Below are 25026 nucleotides of genomic sequence, written 5' to 3' on the forward strand. Positions count from 1 at the left end.
ACCATTCAGATCCCCTGACAGGTGGATGTGGCGAAGCCTTTGCACAACCCTCTGCACAAAGCCAGGCGTTGGATCACATTCTGCTATCGGAGGCTGGTGGATCTGAACAGCGAAGTGACCACAGTAGCAGCAATGACAAGGATGTAATTTAATTGATTGTGGCCACGCCAACGCCGCCAGCGCTGTAGCCGAAGGGCCTCGGCAGTGGTATCGCCTGCATCTTGCTGCAGGCGCCTGAGCCGCTGGAGTCGGATGAAAACCCATCGGCTTTTGCTGGTTGATGCAGGTATTAAGCACCGTAATACAACAGCTCAGCACTAACTGTAGGACCTAGGGACTTTCTGCTGTTAGAGATCAAAGTTGTTATCTTGACTGGAAAGCAAGGGACAGAGTTACGAACACAAGGTGTGACCAGCTCGGAAGTGCCTTGGTCCTGAGCAGGGGTGGTCTCGGCCATCCCTAGCACGGAGAGCACGCCGTGCCGGGACACGCTGCTCTACGCCGGCCCTGCTCAACAGCGCAGCAGCAGAACGGCACAGGGGTTTGGCTGCCAACCGAACCTGAGGGTTTCCTTCTGGGGTCACTGCCCCCAGGGGTTTCCAAAGCAACTTTCTCAGATGCTGGGGATTTTACAAAAGATGCTGAAGTTCACTAAGAGCAAGTAGGTTCCCCCAGAGGATGTGTTGATCTGTGAATAAATTAGCCCTCGGGAGCTATTACCAGCAGGTGACTCCTATGGGGCTCAAACATGTTACAAGATGACTGTAAAATCCCAGCAACGGAAAATATTCAGGGAAACCAACAGTTATAACACAGAAGTTTTGAAAAAATTGACCCTTTCTTCAGCTGTTGAGGTCCAGATCATGGGATATTTGGAGATACTCCAGCGCTCTCTCCACTGCATGACGTGGTAAAGCACAGCAGCACTTACGATGCTACTTCTGCTTCAAATTAAAACCATGGGAGAACAGGACAGTCACAGTTCCTGTCTGGCATCTGAGTCAAGGTCCAGTCCAGGACAAGGTGGGAGAACAAACTAGAGTGTGGTTTCTGGTGTTCTTTTCTCTTTTATTTTTCTAAAGAAACTTCTGTTACTCAAACATTAACTGATGGGAACGCACAAGAGGTCATGCAAAAGGAGAAGGCAGGTCTGAAACGCTGAAAAACCAACCAACCAACCAAAGAAAACTGCAGAGAGATTAACAACAACGAGCCACAAAATAAGGTGACCCTCAGGAAGGTGGGCGCAGGCAAGGCAACAGGGCGAGCATGCAGACTGAAACGAGAGCAAAACGGAGGCCTTTGTGATGAGCAAAATGGGGCTTTGAACCAAAATGCCAGTGTTCCTGTTTGTGTGTGTCTGTGTGTGTGTGAGGAAGAGGAGAGAGGGAGAGAGGAGGGGCAGAGAGAACAAGCAGGAAAACAAGCGTACATACGTGAGCTTGAAGGCTTTCAGGAATCAGCAAGGTCAGAGGGATCTAATACTTGGAATGAGCAGCAGCCTAGATTTAAAAACAAAAAAAGGCTGGCAAGTATTAGTGACCTTTTGGGGAAAGCAGAACATTGAGCAATGCCCGTGGAGCCAACCGAGTATCCACAATCCAGCTGCTGTCGCACTGGCCAGGGGAGGCCTTCCACCGGTACGCACCTCCCTCCCGAGCTATCCGATGAGGCTACCTGCAGGGTTAGCACTAAAGGCACCACGTGAGGAGCTGATGGACCAGTGCAAACATTCAGATGGACGGAGGGACCAGGGAGGACAGAAGACAGACCATGCTGGGGACTCTCTGGCTACCCTTTGCACCAAAGGGCAGCCAGCGGTTCTTTGACTGGTGCTGGGAGGTATCGGGTGGGGGAAAGTGTGGGTTATGTGTGTGGAGGGGCTGTGCCAAGCTGGCAGAAGAGTGGGAAAGGCTGGTAAGTTAATCTGAGCCACGAGTAGCATGCCATGAAACAGAGCAAGCATTGGAGTGAGACTGGGATGGAATTTATGTCTGAATTTTTCAAGTGGGAACTCCAGACAAGACTGGGAGTCTGGCTTTCCATGGGAGTGTTTAACTGCCTGCAGGGTAAACAGACCATTTTGTTTCTCCTTCTGTGACAAGCTCGCCCCGAGGTTCTTGCACCAGCACAAACACCTTTAGGAATCTAAAACATAAGAAAGACAAAAAAAGAAAGAGACTGGATTAGAAAGAGCTGGGGAAAACGGGATGCCTTAAGAGTAGCATTGCCTGCAGGAGGTTAAAGGGAATACAGCGACCGAGCATCTAGCAGTTACAAGGGGTTAAGAAGGCTCCGGAACTCCACCCTGCCAGCACTCCACCAGTCAGCAGCCACCCTCTGCCCTTCCCTCCAGCCTGGGATGAGCATCCCTGGGACACTACTCTCCGCTGCGAGGGAGATGCAGGGTCCTGTCAGCACTGTCTTAAAGCAGAGAAAACAACCAGCTTTTTAATTTTCAGTCTGCAAAGGATACTGTCAGTTCCAATACAAAGGGTTTTGCAGACAAATCCAGACCAGCTCTCCTTTCCACAACAGGCTGCAAAGACCTTTCAGTCTCAGGCAAGCCCAGAAACAAACAGGTAAGCGAAAGTAGCCTCAGCCCCTAAAGCCATCCTGTCACACTCCTGCACCCACAGGCTTCTGCTTCCCCTTAGTACAGTTAAACTTAAAAGAATTACCATGGGAAAAAAAAACCCTCACAGGAATGAGAAAATATAGCGTTTATTAGAAGACACCATGGTACATCAAGCTATAAAGAGATTCTTGACAGATGATGATTCTTTAAAAAATAAGAGAAACAAACCCACCACACTGGCCATTTAATAAACAGTAACACAAAAGTTTCTAAGCAAGTCCAACCAGACACCGACAGCTGAGTAACCAAAGACGCTTATCAGCATAAGGGGGGTGCAGCCTGTAACACCATGTGTATTTATACATATATAAAAGGATAAAAACAATTCAAATTCAAGTAACTTTAGTTTAAGTTATGTTATATACATTTTTTTATATACTGGAAGAACAAGGGCAAGTATTTCACAAAAAAGCCACAGTCCAGTTTACAATTACTGTTTCCTAAATAATTTGGCAAGCATTAAATAATCAGATATATCCTAGATAAAAAGTGCATCAGCATGGTTAACTTTTACCTATTTATTTATATAAGTCAAGGCTCTGCCTAATGGTTACAGCAAACAAACAGCAGAACTGCAACACCTAGAACCCTGGTGTCTGTCAGGGTTTGTGTCTGCAGCTGGAGGCGAGGAGGAACAGACCCACAGCAGCAAAGGAGCGCAAACACTCATCAGCCCGTGGCTCCAATTGTTACTGGGAAGTTTAACTTCACAAAACAGCCTCTACTACTTGCACATCACCCGACCAGCCGGTTGCTGGAGGAAACAAACATAATGTTTCTGTTGGGTGTCACACAGAGTTTATTCATGCCAGTTGTTCTGTCTATGGCACCATTTCACTATGTCCCCCGCCCCGACAGCCAGCTGTGCTCCCAAGCAGACGGTGAGGTGCCATATTCAGTACATGGCATGGTCAGTCTTGAGCACAAAGGCCCAGCCAGGTCCTGCATCCCACAGCTGTCAGCATGTGGTACCGGACAGGTACAGAAAAAGCCCTGCGTGCACAGAGGAGTCGTCTTCCTCCCTCCTCCAGCAGCTAGAGGTTGGTGTAAGCCCCAAGACACAAGTTTAGATCCAGGTCTTAGCGTGCATGGTTTTTAGCAATGATAATGATTTCCTGCACGCACCACAAAGAGTAAACTGGGTTGCTTCTTGTTTTTTTCTTAGGAATTACTCTATTATTTAATAGAACAGTAACACTGTTTACAACTAGATCCATACGGTCAGGCCAGCACCTGCATTGGCAGCGAAGCACATCCCAGTTTCAAGAGATGAACTTATACGGCACCTAACAGAGTCCTTCATTGCTGGAGACAGGACATGGACAGTCCTCTCTTCTAAAGAAAACCTTTCTTGAGAAATAGAGCTCTGAAAGCAGCTGTAGCAGCAAACCAGTAGGATAAAAGGTGAATGGGCCTATCCAACCTACTCAGAGATTTTTCTGAAGTGATTTGTACACATCTGGAAAAAAAAAAAAGGCAAAGCAAGGTAGACATTACTGTTTGCTAACAGTAGGGCTTGCTAATGCCCCCTGAGCGCAGGACGCACCGTAAAGCTCACAAACAGCCCTCACACAGCTACGTGCAGGAGTACCCAGACCTAGGGTGGCTCGCGTGACCGGGAGAGCAACTGCAGCACACGACTTACCTGTCCAATTCACTGCGGCCTCGGCACCAGAGCCCTGACAACCCAGGCTCAGCCGACTGAACCGGCTTTGCTCGAAGCGTTCAGCAGCTGCATTTCTCAGACAGAGCCGCCTCCAGTTCACAGCACTGGCACAGCCCGGTCAGGCAGGTACACCTGAGCCAGGAGAGTCACCGAGGTACTTGAGCTGGTGGGAGTGCTCCCACCCCTCATGCAACCAACCTTTAGAGCTCTTTTCCAAAGAGGAAAGAACTACCAAGGTTTGCCAATGCTTTAGCATTTACAGTGTCATTTTCAGGAATGTTGTAGCTTCTGTTTCAAGGACTGAATAGAGTCACTTCTACTAATATAATAGAGATCAAATGGGAAATTTGCAGCTTGCACAAAGTCTGTCTTTTAAACAGCAGCAATTCCCCCAAATCTTTATCCTGGGACATTTTACAGGAAGTCCTCTTTTAGCTTAACAAGAGAATTGAGAAATGAAAGAGGTAAATATTACAGTTCCTTTATGTTAGATATTGACAGATCCATTTGATTTAATTCCTGAAGTCAGAAAAACTAACAGAAAAACTTTTATGATCTGGAAAACCTTCATTGTTGCTACAGAAGCAGCTGCAACGGCTCCAGCCTTCCCTCCCTGCACAGGCTGCATTTTTACCATCATTCAGCATCATCCTGTAACTTACGTAAGACCATTAACATACTGACACAGTATTCTGGCTGCTATCGCAACTCTCCTGCAGAAGGGTCAGTTAAAGACAACCTTTCACTAGCCCAGTCAGCAGAACTGTGTCAGGGCTTCTCGCCCCACCTCGAGATACACTCTGCTTCTCTTCCCATCCAGCCTGCTGCTCTGCCCCTGGACAGGAGATTTGCTGTGATGTTCCACTGATGTGAACCACACTGCCTGGCTGGGGGCAGGCGACCCATGCTTGTTACTTCAGGCAGATTTAGATGCCATACTAGGTTAGCTGTTTCAAGCAGCCTACACTGCTGAACACCACATTTTCTAGCAGAATAATCACACTGCTTTCAAGTACAGCCAAGCACAAAGCAGCCCATCTCCACAGGAGGGAACAAGGGAGTAAGAGATGGGATCTCCCATTCTGTGCTTCCTGCCTTGTTCTGAATATGAAATAAGCCATGTTCCTCTTTCAAAGGTTAATAAAAGCAACAGAGGGGCTGAGCTTTTCGCACTCTTTTGGATCTCAAATAGCCTTGTATTTGCCCAACGTAAAACTACTGTATTATGGCAACAAAAAATGAGACGCCGGACTTCCACCAGCAGCAGACAAGGCACTGCACTGTTTAACAGTGAATGCAAGACAGTGACCTGACCAAGTTAGAGTGTTTCTTTAGAGCCAGCCCGACTCCTCTCTTCCTACTGTCCATAAATCCCAATGAGAACAGTTCAGTTTTAACTGGATGAGGCAGCTTGTTTCACACCGAGAACTCTAATGTCTAGGAAACGCAACAACAATCTGAAGGATTAAGTGACTGAAAAAAAAGCCAGATTTTTTAACAGTGGACTTCAAACACATCCTGATTGGAAACAGGACTAGAATCTTTTGATTTCTCAGTGCATTATATGACCAGGCATTCATGGTGTTACACTCTAGCCAGCATTCCCCTGCAGCACTGCTTGCTTATACAATACACCTGCTTCTGAGGAGTTAAGTCACAACGAATCAGAAGATTGTGGAGTCTGAGCTCTGAACTTCTCCACTGATCATGTGTGAGGAAAAGATTAAACCGTAAGTTATGGTTATCTGAAATAACAAATACACCCAAAAGACCATTTTCTGAAATGTATCAAGGTGGGAAAGAATAGAGGATCTTCTGTCACGTCAGTGTTTTACTGATTTATCAAGGACCACGGAGTGCTGTGTAGACAGGTTTTGGTGAGATCTCTCCTTCCCCTTCCGAACACACTAAATGACAACCAGCTTTCAATCGAAGAGGTCCACAAAATACATTAGGCTCCGAGAAGCTACCACACTGAGACTCAAAACAGCAGTCTGAATACTCCCTGTGTAACATTCCACCGAACCAGTCTGGGAGCTGACTTGTGAATGCATCCAAGGTGGCACCTGGGTGTTCAAGGAGAGCCCACATTCCCCCAGATAGCTTTGTGGTGCCTGCACCAAGTCAGGCGTGCAGTGGCAGCAACTCTTAACTAGCACTGTCTAGGAAAGGCTGCATTTTCCCTCTGGTGTGACAGTCCACCAGGCCATCCTCCTCTGATCAATAAAAAGCACGGTTTGCAGTACAGCAAGCCAGAGTGGGCCATGTACAAAATAATGCACTTTGTGGCATTGTACAGATTTTTAAAAGGCTCTAACTGCAACACAGAGCTGTTTCAGGGCTGGATATCTCTGTGAAAGCAAACAAAGTAATAATAGTAGTATTAAATATAAGTCATAGCACCTTTGGCATTTTTGTCCAAATAGACTTCAACATACGACGTAGGGACATAGCCCTCCTCATCTTCGTTCCTTCGGATTCGTGTCCACCCATCACCTTTGTCTTCTTCTATTACATAGAGCAGTTCTCCTTCTGCTACAGAAATTGTTCCTTCATTCTGACCTGAAAGACACAGGAACGTGGCGTTTAGGCTGTCCTGCACAATGGGAACCACAGATGCTGCTGGGGGTGCTCAGGGCACACTGACGACACGCTGATGCAATCCTCGTTGCATCACTAGCAGCGGGAACAAGAGCACGTTATTCTGGAGACAACAGTGTGTACACAAAGAACCAGCTGAATGTGACCCTGACATCTTGGTTCTTTTTCTTGCAGAGTCCCTGCATAACAGGAGACAAATCACTGTCTTAATGCTTCTCTACAAACCAGCATCATGTCAGAGCCTCACTTGTCCTTTCTTTGTCTATTTAAGCACTGCAGAGGTCAAATGAAGGTTTCTGACTTGTCCTTGGCATACGAACTAAAAACAGCAACTGAAATGAGTAAAGTTTCAGTGATACCTTCAAACGTGTAGAGCGCTTTACATGTTCCTATGGTGGGTAGTGGTTCTTCATCATCAAATTCGTCGTCAAAATCCGTTGCAGGTACTTTCATCTCAGTCTCCTGACTCTGCTCTTCCGTGTAACTGCCATCTGGGCTGCTCAAGAGAGGAAAATACACAGCAACTATAGCAACCAGTCTCAGGAGCAATGAGAGCGACTTGGTTACCAGACACTTCAGGCAAAGGGCACAACTGTAGCTGGAGCAACTCAGCAGTGCCGAAGCATGTTCACAACTGGCTGTGCAGCTGGCACAGCATGATGGGTGACACCAGGCATTTTCCCCATCAAAAGCTGTGAAATCCACACCTGCCTCACTCACCTTCACAGCAGTGAGCATTGGGGTTATTACACATTTAATAATTCAGAAAAGTCCCTCTTAAAGTTATGATCTTGCACATGCTAAAACCCACATGTGGAACTCCACAGAGCACCCGCCTTTAGTGTGCCCAGAGAACGAGCGTCTGAACACTGCAGAGCTGCTGTTCTCCCAAGCTACAGAAAGCGGTGTGAGCAGGGCAGCTCCGTACAGATACTGTACCTCTCCCGGTCCTGTGCGCAGCTGTTCACTGCCGACGTGTTCTGGGATTCATAGAGCCCGCTCTGCCGCCGGGCCTGTTCGGTCCGTGTGGGTAACCTGCCCTCCACCTCGGCCAGCCAGCCCTGCGAGGGGAAAGCAGCGTCAGCACCTCTGATACTCCCTGCGAGTCAAAGCATGTGTTGCTTTTACTTTGCTGTGTCATATCTGACATTCAGACCACAGAAATAAAACCAGTTTGTAAGCATATTTAGATCTTCCTTTGGGTTGCAGGCATCAGGGCGAATAGATTCTGTACATTAAGTCTGTATTAAATCTATCGCTCTTTCCAAAAAACACACTACTGAAAACTCGATTCTCTCTTGACAGCCCGTGCTGCAAACACCAGGACCCAGGAGAAGCAGCTAACAACAGCTGCTGGGGGACGCTGCGGCTCTAACCACAATAAAGGAAAAAAATGTGTGGCAGATCTCAGTAACACCAGAAACACAATCCTGGGGACTCCTGCAAGCAAGAGGAATAAAGCTAGGGAGAAGGAAAGACCTTGTGATTTTCAGTGTTGAGAAAGCATTGGATAGTAAAGCCAACAACTGTAAGAAACATCTACAATAAATGGGCTGTATCTATGCCCATAGTGTAACTTAGAGTGAAGTCTTTTCTCATCCTTATAAACCTATTAAAAAATTATAATGGCTTCATATATCCCAACTGCTCCTTATGTTTGAATCTCCAAGAAGCTTCTTGATAATGGCAGACTAGTCCTTAATTTCACCTGACTTTGTTATGACTATAAATGGTGCTTTTATGTTCTTTTAATTTTCCACAGACATCTGTAACACAATGCTTCAATTTATTTAATCAATTAAATAAACATCTGAGCTCCTCCAGGCAAGTCCAGAGCACTAGGTATTCTCTCACCTTCTGCTTAGCACCATTTGTTTTCTGTGGCAAATTAAAACAAATTCAGGAGGACCGTTGGCTGACGGTCACAAGAGATGGTGTGTATTAATGTTACACAAACAGGCTCAAAGGTATCGATTAACGCAAGTGCTTAAGCAGCACTTACCCATACAGAGTTAAGAAAATGCATCAATACATCTGGAAAAGCCATGAAGGGTCTGCTTAGATCTGAGCGTATTTTTAATGAATTGATACATATTTTTACTGAAATGTCTCTTCCCATACCTCAAACTTCTGAACTTCTAATCGTAACTTTTCAATGTTCTGTCCGAGTTCTGCTAGCCTCTGGTCCACACTCGCTGCATCTCCCATCTGAGGGTTCTTGATATACACATCTTTCATTTTTGTTAAGGCATCTCTGAGGAAAAAAAAAAACCAAAACATCTAAATGTTAGTGCGGCTGGGGGTAAATGCCTTTCTCTAAACAAGGGCAAACGAAAGGATAATAAACTGCCTCTTCTGTAGTCCGTGGTTCAAGCCTGATCTGTTACAAAGGCAACTGCAAACATCTAGACAGGGCAAAACAGAACCAGCCATTAAAAACTAACAGTAAAATCACTTGCCAGAAGATAATTTACAGTGAGAGATGGAAAGAAGTGACTGATGCCTGTATCTACAGTGTGACATGACGGAGACATTGTACACAAGCCAACCTCTTCAAGCCCTGATGCTAAGAGGAGCTCCTCACTCTACAGGCAGCTGAGGGTTCATCCTGCGAGCGAGGCTGGATGCCCCACCAGTGCTGTGAGGCTGCTCAGGAGATGTGCTGTGTCCGTACGGGCACTCAACATGTCTAGATCAAATGACTCAAGCTCCATGTGCCCCGCTTGAAGAATTCTAGTGGAAAAACAACTGAATTCTGGAACAGTGGCCTTCTGCAAGGCAAAAGGAGGAATTTGGTATTGACTTCTAGCCTGACATGTTTTTTTTATTTAGTGCTACAGTATCTACTCGCTAACCCTGAGGGGAAAAAATAATTAAAAAAAAAAATCTTGCAACCACTGCAACGAATAACAGCTTCAACTTTCTAGATGAGTATCATTCCAATTATTGGGGCACAAACAGTTGCACCATTATTATCCATCATGAGCTGAAACCCAATTGAGAAACTGAGACAAACAGCTGGTCATGGAGGTACTACTAATAAAAATGGAGTGCTAACCAGAAATTCTCACCCTGCCTGTTGCAGTTTGTCTTTTGCAACCCAAATAATTTGCAAGAAATTTATTTCACACTGCTTAAAACGAAGCCAAATCCAGATGGTTTGCATTTGTCATGGCTCAGCGACAGATGGATCTTAGACCACATAAACGCGACCCTCCACCCTGTGGAGTTATACCACGTTTTTACCAGGTTCTTTCTGGGGGCTGTGCTTCCTGTCGACCCAGAAGCCAAATGCCTTGAGTTTCAGAGACATTAATTTTAAGGCCAGCTATGATGAATGTGGTATCATAAGGCCAAGAGTAATGTAGGACATGCCTTCACGAGCTCCCTTCAGAACGCCTGCGGAGCTCTCACGGAGAGCAGTGCGCTGCCTTTGACCCCAGTCAAGTTGAGGCTGAACTTCAGAAAAAAGTTATCTGCGTGATGATGAACATCTCAGAGCTCAGAGACGGGTGCACTTCAGAGCCAACTTCCTGTATTACTGGCACAGCTCTTCAGCTTTTCTCTAGGCATTAGCTGGAGGGAGAGAGGTTAATGTGGGTCCCATGACTCAAGTTAACACTCTTTATATTTTAGAGTTTCCCACCAAACTCTTGACAATTGCAATCCTGTGCCTGCCTTTGCTTAGTGTGTATAGAAACTGGGAAAAAGTGTGGGTGGTGAGTAGTGGGACTGCTCTGTGGCTGAAGCCCTAAGGGACAATGTTGCAAACATATGAGCCATGATTATTAGTATTTTTAACTCCTTTTTAGCTGCTGGTGCTACTTCCTCAATCATACACTGTATTTAAAAAAACCCCAATCTGCTCTGATTTCATTGTTTCTTGCAAACATAACACACTGAATCTTTAATGCAACTGCAAGATGTAAACAAACACGAAACAGTAAATACAGACTCAATAAAACCCGTGCAATCAAACCAGCCTTATTCTCAGCCACAGTGAGAAATGCAGCCTTGTAGAAAAAGCATCCACAAAAGCACAGGAGTCGTTCTCTCTCTGCTTCCAGGAAATGTAAGCTACAGATCAGGGAGTCTTAAGATACACACCAGTACATGAGCACTTTCGACCAGATGATCACACTCACCACAATACCCTCTCCTCTCCTGTGGGGATCTCCCCATCACTCAGCGACAGGCACTCTGCATAGTGGTCTGATAGTTTCTTTGACTGAGGCTGTATTTACATCCTGTTCTTCCCTAAAGAACACCCTCAGAACAGCTCACATCAAGGAATAAACTTAGCGTATCAAACCGTAACCTTTGTCTGGCTCACGATTAAACCACTGCTCTCCTGTGGAAGCCCAGGAAAGCAGCTCCAGAAAGAAGGAAAAACTTTCCCGTTATTACACTGCAGTCACTCAGCCTTAGACCAGGATGTTCTCTTCTCACGAGTCTGAAGGCAGAGTATGCATTACACTGAGGTGGGAGAATAGAACAAACCAAAAGCCAGCTTTTGCCCCAGCTCTGACCTACAGCAGCCAAAATTAAATAATTGATTTCAGAATAAGTTGTGGAGACCCTTGCACCTCTCAGGTGTTTTTAGCCATATGTAAGCTCTGGTAGTTCTTTTCTCGTAACAGCACACTAAACAAACCCAGAGCCATGTTCTTCCTTGCTGCTTCCTGTATTTCAGTTGTTTCTGTTCTATATGACCAAGGTTTGACATACCTTTGATCCATCTCCTTCTGAATGTCTTTGTTCAGTTCATCCACTTTTTGCTGAAGTTTCTTTCTCCTTTGCTCAGGTGGGAGATTGCTGAAGTCTTCTGGCCCTGCTCCCTGCATAGATTGGAATGAAATTGGAGAAATATGAAAAAAATCCAATCAGAGCCTGAAAGAATCCTTCAGGACTGCGTTTCGAAAACAGCTCAAAAACATCTGTGCAAAATCCCAGTGGTCTGAAGCACTGTTATCATCTGTACCAAGTTACCTGTCCCTGAATGGTCAGGTATCGGGATGCCTTAGAAATCAGCCCAGCACCACATCCTGCTTGCATACCAAACAGCTAATGGGAGATCACCAGCTGAAGAACGCCCGAGTCTAATGGCAAACTGAGAAACCATTTTTATCCATAGTTATCATCAAATGTTATTGAATAGGTTTCCATTCTCATGGAAAACTGATCTTTCCTGCCTTCCTCTGCTCTGCTACAGACCACATCCCCATAAAAAGTTGTTGGCTCCTATTTCTCTGCCACAGTCAAACTCCTTGCATACACACTACTAACTGCTGGCTTGCTCTGCATGGTCTGAGTGCTGGTCCACCATGGTTAGTTTATGTAAGAGCTCTCCAGAACACACTAAGGTAACAGAATCGCTTCCCCTGGGATTCTGCAATTTGAAAACATGCTGCATGCTTTCCAGGATCCACATTCCATGTTAAAGTCTCTCAATCTTTCCTCTCTCCCTTGTACTAGCATAACAATCAGGGGTTATATCAAAGCCACAGAATCAATCAATTTGAAATCATAACCAGAGAGAATGTTTGAAGACCACAGTGGTTACCTTTGTGTGATCCTGCCCCTTTTCTGCCTTCAAACTGCTATGCCTCTTCTTTACTGCCTCAATTCGATATAGCAGAGATGACAGATAAAATAACATCCATACTATTTTCTTCAAAGTACCATTTATTTTTGTCTTGCAAGAAGGCAAGGGAGAACGTTGGGGTGGGCTATACTGAACACACATCAATACTCATTAGTTGCACCACAAAGGAATGAGGTTCTTGTACATAATCTTGAGTTTGTGCAGGCTTTTCTTGTTTTGGTTTCTGCTCACTCTACATTCCGTTTCTGAAGGGAAATACTGGAGTATGGGAGAAAGAAGGGTAAAAACCACAAAGCTGAGTAACCGAATTCAGTGGCCAATCAGCTTACTGAGAGCTTGTGAGCAGTTATGACATCTTACTACAATGCCAAATCCCTCTGAGGAGTGTGATTTAGTCCACACTCTGCCATAAAAGCTGACCATTACACCCTTTCACCTCTGCCCTGAACGTGCTCCGAGACAGTGTGTTCTTTCTTCAGGAACTGCAGAACAAGCTGTTCAGAAAGAGCGTGGGTGTCAGAGGGACGGAGGACACCCACAGACAGGTCACCTTCTCAGATCTAGCCACTTCAAAACAACAGGCAAACCTAATGAAATTGCTGCCTTATTGATTTTCAGAAGACAGCATGTGTGTCTACTTAAGCCTTGATCATCTGGGTCATAATACACTTATAATTCCGTTTCATGAGATGGTGAGAAAGCATATCTAAGACAAATGAAGAAAAGAACTAAGTTACACTGATTCTGAAGCTTTTATCCATATGAAGTCTCAGCAGTGTTTACGTTACTTGTGCATGGCACAGGAGAGATTTATTTTGCTTCATTTTTTAATGAGAATATTCTGCTTGATAGTTCACTCCCACATCACGAGTGATCCAGTATATTTTGTGCATAATCTACACACTAAAGTCACATGGATCTTTCTAACGCAAGGATCTGGAGGTGGCTTTGTAAATGAACAGTGACAAGGAAGACTAGATAATATCTTCAATTGTAAGCAGCAGAGACCAAGATGCTTGAAAACATCCCTAGTTATATATCAGGACAATGCGATAGATATAGTCAAACATCTGGAAAAGCATCTCTTTGGTTCTTCGGCTTCATTCAAAAGCTGTCGGCTGGGCTAAGTTCAGTATCTTTGTTCACAATGCTTTGGACCAAAACATTAGTGCTGCATCGAAATGCGTGCCTGAGACTGGGCGGTGAGCTCACTCCGACTTCACTCCATGCTCAATAATTGCCCATCGTAAAGAAGCTCCAAAGGGAAGAGTGAAGGAGCAGTTTTTGCACATGCTGGGCACACTTCATGCTCTCAAGCAAACCTATACCTGGTCTATTTCTCAAGCAGTGAATATTGCGCATGTTTTTAGAACTGCTTCAGCAGCTGGGGGTGGAAATCTGTGCTGGTTTTGGTGCGTCTCATAGGACCAGCAGAGCCAGTGCTCACTAGATTTCCTTGCATAAAGATACTGGGATTTAAGATGTATACTGTCCCAAGGAGGAGGAGTGTGAAAAAAGCAGTTGTGTTAGGACCACTTTCTGGGCTGAAGCTACGTAAGAGGAGAGTGTAAGGTTTATCAGTCTCAAGTTAGGCTCTGAACAGCTAAGATCTGAGAGGAAACTCCAGACAAGCTGATTTCCTCTGCCTGCGGTGCACCTGGGTCTCAGCCCTCTCTGCAAATCCTTCTGATTCAGGCAATTCTTGGGGAAAGGCCAGGTCAGCCATTTATTTTAGGAGGATTATTCTACATACAAAGGCTTAGCTCAGCTACAACCGCACCAGCACTGTGATCAGGAAAACAACAACTGGGAATCCCTGGTATAAATGTACTGGAATACCAGGACAGTGGCTCAGCAATAGCCAAAAGAACCAGCTTTGCCAAGTAAGGTCTCCAGTGAGAAGCAATATTGCCAACAGAGCCCAAGCAAGTCAGTGTGCTGACAGAGCAGCAGCAGCAGGACCTGAAAGCTCCAGCGCTACAGCAGGGAGCTGTCACGGCCTACTCATTTCCTTCAAATAAGCTGCTACGAATGGAACAGGTCCACAAGGATGTATCCAAGAACAATGTATGTGTGGAGGAAAGAGCATCTAAAGGTGCTAACTGCTGGCCAATAAGAAAACTTTCAGGCTAATGCAGCTGAAGTTCTACTGCAGATCCCCTGAAGCTCTCTGGCACTGCAGCTCTTGCGTGCTGCCATGAAGCGGGTCAGCAAGCCAGCTGCATTCTGCTTGTGACTGGACTCTCAAAGGGCTGAGGAATGGAGACAAGCTGTTAGGAACACACCAAGGTGTGGAGCATCTCAAGCCATACAGCACCCTGCATATAAAGTTCAGCACATAATGTGCTTTCCCAAATGTTCACCCCTTCCCTTTACAACTCCATAATGTATTCTCTTACCGTGGTTCAAGAAACCTTCCCCGCTGCATCCAACACAGAATTTAGGATTCATATATGTGATTCTCTCTCCATTGGCAAATTCAAATCAGACTGAGTTAACCTTGTTGGTTAAGGTTTACAGAACTTTAATTAATATCATTATTAGTTATTCTGAAGGACTACATAGGGCTGTAAAATGTAGGTGATAATGATGCAGATTTCCAGGAATAATAATACATGGAAAGCAAACTTTGCAGCTATGTTACACAAAAGACATGCATTTCTCTCTGGAAAAGGTCCAGCAAGCAGAGAGACCTTGATTTTTTTCTTTAAATGTTTTAATATTATAAAGTAGTAGAATTTTTTTATACTGTTTTTCTACATTTTCATAGCCCTAGATTATAAAGTGAAAACTAAACTATGTATTAGAGTTAATTTTTTAGCAGCTTATTAGAAAGACTGAATTCTGATCACCTCTATTAGACTCCAGACCTGTGTATTCAGAGTTATCTGATAAATATCAAAAAAAGCAAACACAAAGGAGAAACAAATTTAACAGTTAATTTCAGTGTCATGTCATATGTGGCACAGTGCACATTAAAACACACACAGAAAATTGTGATTAAAACATAGGACAGGCATGCTGTAAATGTGCTTACCAGCTTGAGAGAAAGCTTCATGTAAAAATTGGAGAGATACAGGGTGGGGGGAGAAAGAGAAAAAACAACAGTGCATCAGTAGAAGAGGAACTTTTTCAGGCTGAGGTTACAATAAAATGACACATAATCCCCTTGCTGTTGGAAGGCAAAATGGGTAACACCAACAGATCTGTGCAAAAGTTCACAAGATGGGCCAGCGTTCTCAGTCAGCTGCCACTTCCTCGCCAGAAACAAACGTGTGGGACCTCTACACGTGTGCTTTAGCGCTGCAGGTGAATATCCGGTCTGGATTGCCTTATTGACAGCAGCTAAAGCAACTGTAGAATGGTGTAGAATGGTTCACTGCAGGAACATCTCTGAAGCAGAAAAACCTTCAAACTTGCAAATGGATGAAGTCACTTCAGATTAAAAATGTGCTGAAATGAGCATCAGCCACTTTCTGCAAGGGCTTAAGAGAATGGAGGGTAGCACCTACCGAAAAGCCAGGGAAGAGGTAAGGTACGGCACTTGGCCTCCAGCAGCAAAAAGCACGATGGAATCTCCTAGCCCCGAGGCCTATGTCCAGAGGACGGCACCCCTGAAACACCTCTGTTGTACAGTGCTGCCCAGGCAGCCGTGGAAAGTCATTTTGTGTTCTTGAACAATTTAAAAACAAATACTCAAACATACTTTGGTCCTTGAGTCAGACAAGGGCAGGACCAAGGAGGAAGAGGGGAAAAAAAAAATCCTCTCTTTATACCAAGTCAGTTCTCTGACAGCATGGTAAGACATTAGTCAAGCTCCTCAAGTGATATACGTGATCCAATTCTTCAAAGCTTACCACATTTCCTAGTACAGAGCCAAAACATTATCACTGGGATAAGTCTAAAAAGAAGCATTTGCTTCACAAGCTGCAGAGCAGCCTGGTTTGCCTCTGCCCTCCGTCACGCGCAGGTGCAGCTCTCAACAGCGCTGGAGGGCCTCAGGAACCACCAGGTGAACACATGAGCCCGGGCAGCCGACCACCAAAATTACCAAAGCCTCTTCCAGCACTGCAAGATGTTACGACAGGTGCAATTCGGAAGGTTTTCCAAGAGATTAGGGAGACTAACCATGCTGCAGCGATGTTCTGTTCAGGGAGCTCAAGGTAGCTGCTGTTCGAGATACAAACGCAGATTTTAAAGGGAGAATCAACCCTTCAGCCTGGCTCCTGCAGCAGTTGTGCTGTGCTTGTGTCCTACCAGCTCTTTGGGGACAGCTGTGAAATGCTCAAACTATGCAACGAATTGGTAAGTGCATAAATGCACCTCCTTGGAGGTAAAGACAGCTGAAACACGGCAGCTGGAAAAGCCTCTCGCTCCAGGCAGTGATCTGTCCTGTGAAACCTCAGAACCTCTTTCCACTCGAGAGTTCTCCGCTGGTTTACTACCAACAGTTCCAGGTGTGGTGCCCTCAAACAGATGCTCCGTTTTTACCAACAGCACTGTTCTTTAGGATTGGATTTAGGATGAAGGTGGGTCCACCCCGGGATGTTTTTGACAGCCCGATTTAAGAAACACACATTTTTTCCAAAAATAACAATTACCACAAGTTACCAGAATTTGGGCAAAACCACATACCAACCCCTCAAGGAAAACGTGGCCTCGCAAGAAATAGTGACATATTCCATTTGAAGTGATGCAGTTAAACTTCGCTCTGAAGTTCAGTCCATTAGGAAGTAAACACATGATAATCATCACAGCACAATGAAGAAATTCACTCTCTCTGCTAAGAGGCCATTAAAAAAAGCAAACAAACCCAATCCCTTTGAGAGAATCATCTCATCGGAAGGAAAAAGAATGAGCTAAACCACGGTGCTGAAGACATTCAGCGTAGGCAGCTTTTGTTTGCGTATTTGCTTTAGCGCTCCTGTGAACTTTAGCATAGACATGATCAGCACAAATTGAGATTCTTGTGCATTTATACAGACAAGACTCATGGTGCAGAATAAATATTTACCTATGAAGCACTCTAAAAGGCACAAATGTATATGCTACATGCGCTAGTTTCTAAACACTACTCACTCTAAAGGCACTACGCTACTGCGAGGAATCATCTGCATCAAGACTATTCTTTTGCTGGAAATCCAGCAAATTTGAAAAGGATTACAGACACTGTATGCCGAATTCTTATGCTGTTAAGTATGACAAAAAAATAGAGAACTTATTAATAGCATTTCCAAATAGTACATCGGGGTTGTTATAACCGGTGCAAATAACAAAGCAGGTCATAGATTGGAAACAATGAAATGCTGAAATAAGTCATGTTCACAGTTTTCCATTTCTGAAATTATTCATAATTTTTTACACGAGAGCAATTCAGTTTCTATAAACAAATATAAGCAGACTGAAAATAAATCTGCATTGAACACTAAATAAGTACTTTTGTCCATTCTGCTGGGTTTTCACAGCTAGAAACTTGCTCACAGCTCCTGAGAGAATCCCAGATGATCAAATAAATGACATTTCTTGGAAATGAACAAATCTGTTTCAAGCTGTTGATTTAAAACAAGTCTAGCAGGGAAAAAATGAAGAGCCTAAGAGCCACAAGCTTCAATAACACATGAGAGAGCATGAAAGCTAGCAAGTCCATGTGTTATTGGACAGTCACGGACACTAACCTCACTTACAGAAAACACGGTTGAAATAAAGCACTGGACTTCCATACAGCCGGGAGGGAATTTTCTTTCTTAGTGGTCCTGTAACAACCTCCCCATGCTCTGCTTTATGCAGGTATCAGATCTGGAGGCGATACACCCGATTCCATGAACTATCATCATTACAGAGTTCTGGGAAGCATCAGAAGGCTCCACAGAGTGCTCCATCACCAAGGCCAAGAACTTGTCATCACACTGCAGTAAATCAGGGGATGGCTCATGATGCTCCAGACCACATTCATAAAATAATTTAGAATGAATGCATGGAACCTGTCTGTAGCACTTAGTCTGAATTTCACAGGTCCAGTTACTTTAATCGTGCCAATTTCAGCATTTCCAGGACTAGTGGACACACCTCTCCTGCACATAACACAGTAAGCTGCAGCTTTTCTCGCACCAAATTTCCCTTTATCTTTTCCGAAGCGCGTTTCCACAGCACACTCTAAGGGCGTTGTAAGTGGGGTTAGCGACTGTGCAGCAACGGTATGGGCGGATCACACCATACACGGACTTACAACATATTCCCTAGCCTCAACGGCACACGTGGGTGTCCCTAAAGTCCTCTTCATGAGTTCTTTGTGAATATACAAAGACTGTGTCTGCTGGTGAGTCAGCAAGAGAAAACAAATCCGTTACAGTGGAGACGAGTGCAGCACCTCTGTGTTTGCTGCTTCTACAGCACAAGACAGCTGGGCATTTAACTAGCCTTTACGTGCAAAGTGGAAGCTTCCTAGAAACTAGGCGAATAGTAAGAGTTTAGCATGCTCACAAAAATCAGAAAATACCGTGTTTTTAAATGCTAGCTTAAACACGCAACATCAGAAAACATCTCTGTACGTAAGAATAAACCATGGCTTTCATAACCCCACCCACCCAAACCCCTGGTCTCGGCACCGATTTATACACGTATCTTAGAATAACAAGTATTCCCAGGGGCAGGGAACAGAGCGGGTACGAGAGGGGGTGGTTTGTTTTGTTCGCTGTTTCTGCATGCTCACAGAACAATCAAGTACCATCATCTAGGCAGACCGACAGCCAAGAGTCAAGGGAGAAGACTCCACAGAGCGTCACAGGGGCAAGACGGGACGTTGGGGGAAAACATTAACTGGGACAATGGAAATAAAATCACATTGTAATGAAGTCAACAACTTCCACTAAAAGAGAAACCACAAAAGTCCCTCCATGTGCCTTCTGGAACCGTCTGGAGGGTGGATCTTGAGTACTGACAGCAATGTCTGTGCCCCAGCTCCCGGGTCCATCCTCTCTTAACTGCAACCCTCTCTCTGAGGTAAGAGAGAAGCGGCAAGTCCACATAACACCACGCAGAGCAATTCAGAGGTGTAAGTTCTACCCCTGGATTCTGTTAGTTCAGAAGGTTTGCTCTTTAAAGAAAGGTGCTGATGTTACTGCTGCTATAGCAATAAAACAAAAGAAGGCAAAATTAATATCGACAAGCAGAATACCGAGTTTTCTTTGTCCTCAAAATGGAATTAGAAAAAGCAGAGCAAGCATAAACAAAATTATGACTTGTGCAAGTGGTTCCTTATTTTTTGTACTCCTCTGGCTTTAACTTCCCTAGTGACACTGAGTTGATTTCAAGTGTTATACCACTTTTATACTGCCTTTTTAAAGAGTTAGGTGAAACAGCACTCAAAAGCTGTGGAAAAGAGACTTTTTACCCCTCCACTTCTAGTTCTGGTAAGTGCTGAAACAGTTTTATGGTATTTTCTATAATAGACATTTCTGCTGTTGAGGTTCAAAGAAAAACTTTGAGGAAAATTCAAAAACGTGATTAGAAAAAACATAGACACTGACACAAGTCAGCAACTAATTTAAAATTGTTTTTAAACCAACTAGGATTTCCTATTGGCAGAGACCACTGACACTGGTATGGGCACCTCTACATTAACCTTGCATCTGTTGTAAATTGTTCAGGCATCTGCTTCCTTCCACAAAAAAACAAGATTCTCTGGATTTTTGCTTTGGACACAAAATTAAAACCAGACTGGGCACAGGACATATCATTACTAATGATATAATTCATTTTAACAGTCACCAGTGATTTTTCTGCTTTAGTTTCACCAGTTCTCATTCCAAAAGCAACATAAGATGCTAAACCAAAAACTGTGTGAGGAAATCACTAGAATATAGACACGTTCTGATCTCAAAGATTTCATGTAGGAATGTATGGGGATCCGCTCACATATGTTTCAAGGATCAATTAAAACAAAAATAGGTAAAATCCCTTGTGGTCACCTTTACTGCAAGGCGTGTGGCTGGAGTGGAGTTCTGCCTCTGAACAAACGCAGCAGTGTGGAGACAATGTTCAGAGCAAATGAAATGACCCGGTGTCCAAAGCCAAGCGCCCATGAGTCACACGGGGCTCTCCTGCGGGCTCCCTGCACGACCCATCCAAAAGCCGTTTCACTGCAGTACTCCTGCACAGAGCAAGCATTCTTCTGTGCAGAGGAGAGCTACCCTCTACGTCCTCTTAATTTCTTCGGGAACATCACAATCCAGGATGTGTAACGTTACTGCTCATGCTTCCAAACAAAATGCAGATGCTTTTTGAGAAACAAATGCCAACCATTCATTTCTCATCTGATTAACAGGATTTGGAGGTTGTTCTGGATTTACTTTTTGCCTGGTTAGAATTATTTTATTTTTGATGGTCATACAGCACTTGCATGATCTTTTAGTAGTCTGACCATTTGTATAACACAAATCACCAAGGTCCTATGAAATATGAGCTCGACAAGTTGTCAAACCAGAGGAAGCAAGCCGCCAGAGCTCTGCAGCCTCTCCTGCTCTCTATTTCTACATGAACTAAGTGGCTGAATATGCTCTTCTGGAAGATGATGATGATCTGGCCTCCAACTCCATGGGTGAGTCAGGCAGGAAAATTATTTACATACAAACATCCTGGTAGCTAACAGAGGAAGGAAATGAAATAGAAAGAACACAGTGAAAGGTTTAAATGAAGATTTAGCAACAGCCTTTCCTTGTCCTCTTTTAATGAATGTGTCAGCAGAAATTTGAGGTATTCCAGAGGAGGCTATAGGAAATTGTTCTCATTATTTCACCTTTCACAGAAACCACTTAAAACCAGTACAGTACACAATTCTGCAGACTCACTTGGACTGCTCAGTTAATACATAAAATACTGGCCTTTCCTCAGGAAATATTAAAGGAATTAGCCAGGATTGCTTATTCGGCCAAATACTCACTAGGTGAGGATCTGTCCGTTTGAAATACGAACTTGTGCAGTGCCCAAGAAAGTACAAACTAGTACTTTAAAATCAAGTTAGAAATATTCAGCACTACTGTCGATATTCTGCTCCATGAACGGCACCATTGGAGCACCATCCAGCACAACCCTGCACCTTCAGCAGAGCCTTACTCTCCCGAAATGTCTCAGTGCCACCCCGCATGTGGCCAGGAGCTGCCAGACGCCTGCCCATTGTAGTGGGTGCCACCAAGCCAGCACATCTGCTGCTGCAGAAGCAGAACTGAAAGACTGTCACTCCTCACAAAAAAACACTGAGAAAAGATGCTCTGAGCCAAACTGCGACTGTGGGAAGCAGGTACATGTATAGAATCTGCCTTTGGACAACTTAAAAACTTCCCGCTTCCCCAGTGAACACCACCAGAAATGTGATTTTTTGCGGTTCTGAATGTTCCATTAAATGGCAATTCCATAGCAAAGAACTGAAACCCACTCTGTATAAAACAGCTTTTTTTTTTGGTAAATGTACTGTCTGTATCCAGACGAGACAAACCCCAGTTTACAGTATTCTTCCCAATTCTCTGTAACTAACCACTGGAGTTCCCCACTGAAACCATCTTGTCTTTTATGCAAGTCCAGCCCTCAGCCCTAAATGTCAGCGCAGTCCCCGGAGCAGAATTTGGGCTTTTTAAAGTAGTCACTTCCTTGTTCTTGCAGTCTGCTCTGAAAAACGTTTTAAAATACTAAACATTTGTGCCTCCTTCCTGTAATTTTTATAGGAGGAGGTAATTGTAAGGACCTTCACCTAGGAGCCTAAGCAATGCTATGGCAGCAGATTCTCAGCATGCTGTGCCACATGCCAGTGTCTGGGAAGATAAAGTTTTCTTTCTGTTTGAAAAATGGAAAATTTTATCTCGGGGACCTGTCATTTTATTTACTCCTTAGGAAGACCACCAATGAGAGCATTTAATTCAACACAAATGCTTCGAGGTCAGTTTACCAACAGGAACAGAGCAGCTGGCCTGGGAAACTCCTACTGCATCAGCAGCAAAGGAGACACTGAACTTACAGAGGTAGTGGGTCACAAATTGTAGATCCAGTTTGATCTAGACCCAGATGAATGCCCAAGGGCAACCACGGGGACCTTCAGCTTCTCTGCACTGTACCTTGGACAAATCAGCTCCTACCTTGCTGCACTCAGGCTGCTGGCCGGGGAAAACCCAAACCTAAGCCCTCAGAAGCTCTCATCTCTTCCAGAACCTGCAGACGAGACTGATAAAGCTCCTGTGCACAGACTATCATTTTAATCTGCGTGTATCATAGCACTGGGAAGTGAAAGTCGGTTCAGAAACCAACTAAGTCTGTGGATTAGTGGGAAATGCCAGAAAAAGATGTTCTGGCCTACAATTCCCTCTAATGTATGTAGGGAGGGCTGCAAGGATCAAGCAAGGAACATTTTTTTTCCTAGCTTTGCTATGGTTTGTCACAAAGCAAACTCTTAGCTAATGTCTTTCCTCCGTAGTTTCCAGGCACGGCAGCTCTAACAAAGTTTTTCAACTTGGTATTTTTACATTTCATTAAAGAGTCAAGAATAAAAACTGTGGAAAAAAGCATGGCAGGATTTTAATTTCCTATGGACACTTTAAAAGCTATTTAGCCCACATTGCCTGCTCAAGGAGGCCCAAAGGCAGACACGATAAACAAACATATTGGGAAGCAGGATATAAACTTTATCATCACCTAGAATCAGCTCATCCTTCACATCTCACCTGTTATCTTAAGACCTAGGCTTACTAAGCGAGATAATATTGCAGCACGAGCTGAGGCTGTCTCTGGAAGAGAAGCTGCATACAGCAGCAGCATCCTTGGCTTAGAGGAAAATCATCTTCCCACCACTACAGCAAGAGGTGTTAGAGCATTTCCAGGAATTGCCTGAACTTGCACCAACTAAAATCAAAATCACTTCCTAGAATCTCTCCTAATTTACTCTCCTCCTCCTGACACAGACATTATAAGCTGAAGCCACTTCACAGAGAAGAAAGCTTCTCACGTTAAGGCAGACAACACGCAGCATCAGGGTCAGACTAAACCTCTGGCTGGTGCTCCACCAAACCTACTCTGCCACAGCCATGCACAGTGCTACTAAATCAATGACTGACTTCTACATGAGTATTAACATTCACCTCTTTCTTCCATACTTTGGACAATGCCTCCTCCCCCCAAATCCTGAATGGGTGTTTTCCTGCAGCAACTGTACTTTTTGTGGTTTCACTGTGGGGGTTTTGACTATAAATGGCTTTATAGACTGGGATTCCTTGGATTTGTCTGCATGTTATGATAAAACACAACAGATCCATTCACAAAACAAAAGCAAGTTTTTACATAACAGAACGTGCAATAAAAGCGCAAGAAAGAAAGAAAAGAGAAAGAAAGAGAGAGAGAGAGGTATCCAGAGGAGAACTTACCCCACGCTTTAGGCTCCTGAAGCAGTGGATTTTGGGTTTGGAGGTCATGAACTCGTTGAAGCGATGGGAGAGGGGTTCCTTTTGCTGCTTGGGAGACTGGGGGCCGTTGGGAACAGCAGAGGGTGAGGCAGAGGCAGGGGGAGGAGGAGGGGGCTGATGGGGGGATGTTAAAAGGGACATAAGCTACGTGTAAGAGATGGAGAAGTGACAGAATAAAAACCAAAATAAAAAGATAAAACACAAAACGAAAGTAAGCATCAAAACCAATATTTGAAATCCAGAGGAATAAATCAATTAAATAATTAAATATTAAAGGCCATGGTTCAAAAGAGAGGAGAAAGCAGTATTTAAGAGTTGTGTTAAATGAAGAATGTGATAAATGGATGTTTAATAAGTGATGCAACAGAAGAGTAACACAAAAGTATTGACAGGAAGCTCATGCAGACTCTTCCATGCAGCACTATCCCCATAAATTGCCCTGTTCTGCTCTGTGGACAGCTCGGAATAATGCATATGGATAGAGCTTTCAAATACCTGAATTTAAAGGGATCAGATAAGGAAGGTACCTTAGTGCCCAGTAGCGTTTCTATTATCTGGAAAACAACAAACCACATTCCTTCCTGCTTTCAAATCATACCTCAGTAAGGTGCACCACACTTCACTTTCACAAATTATTCTGTTAATTTGCTCAGGAGTTAGTTCCTGGGTGTTGTTTCTGGCTACACTGATGTAAGCACCAGACAGCCAATCCTCTCTCATACCAGCGCAACAGGCATGACCCATTTTGAACAGGTAGGTATTTTTGACTCTGTAATTAGAAGCAGTGGTTTGGTGAGGGTCAGAGCAAGGGGGACACCAAACAATGAAGCTACTCTGGGCTTCCATCAGTGTCACTGAAAACCCATTCAGTCCAGTCACCCTGACACACCCTGGTAACCCCAGATAAATGCTGCCATGCATTATGGTGTAAAATATGACAGTGAAATGAAAAAGGTTTAATGGATACATAAGTTTAAATGGTCTTTTACAGTCAACTGCTCAGTTAGTTATGCCCCATTAGCTGTGCTTAAGAAGAACGAATCACAGCAACTCCTTGTTCCCAGCCACCCAACTG

At 44.3% G+C, this 25026-nt stretch overlaps 1 protein-coding gene across 1 annotated transcript in view; it reads right to left on the reverse strand.

The window, feature by feature from the left end:
- Positions 1-1693: 1693 nt before the first annotated feature.
- The window catches only part of FNBP1 (formin binding protein 1), a gene marked incomplete at its 5' end in the record, with an annotated part of 72083 nt that continues 48750 nt past the window's right edge, over positions 1694-25026 (reverse strand). Inside the window, 9 exons of the mRNA XM_010144546.1 lie at positions 1694-2148; positions 6708-6866; positions 7265-7401; positions 7845-7966; positions 9027-9159; positions 11634-11743; positions 15548-15562; positions 18737-18823; positions 23913-24095. Coding sequence (XP_010142848.1) covers positions 2141-2148; positions 6708-6866; positions 7265-7401; positions 7845-7966; positions 9027-9159; positions 11634-11743; positions 15548-15562; positions 18737-18823; positions 23913-24095 — 954 coding nt within the window. The remainder of the gene's footprint in view (positions 2149-6707; positions 6867-7264; positions 7402-7844; positions 7967-9026; positions 9160-11633; positions 11744-15547; positions 15563-18736; positions 18824-23912; positions 24096-25026) is intronic.

This window comes from Buceros rhinoceros, unplaced genomic scaffold (assembly GCF_000710305.1).
Source record: "Buceros rhinoceros silvestris isolate BGI_N320 unplaced genomic scaffold, ASM71030v1 scaffold12231, whole genome shotgun sequence".
NCBI lineage: Eukaryota > Metazoa > Chordata > Aves > Bucerotiformes > Bucerotidae > Buceros > Buceros rhinoceros.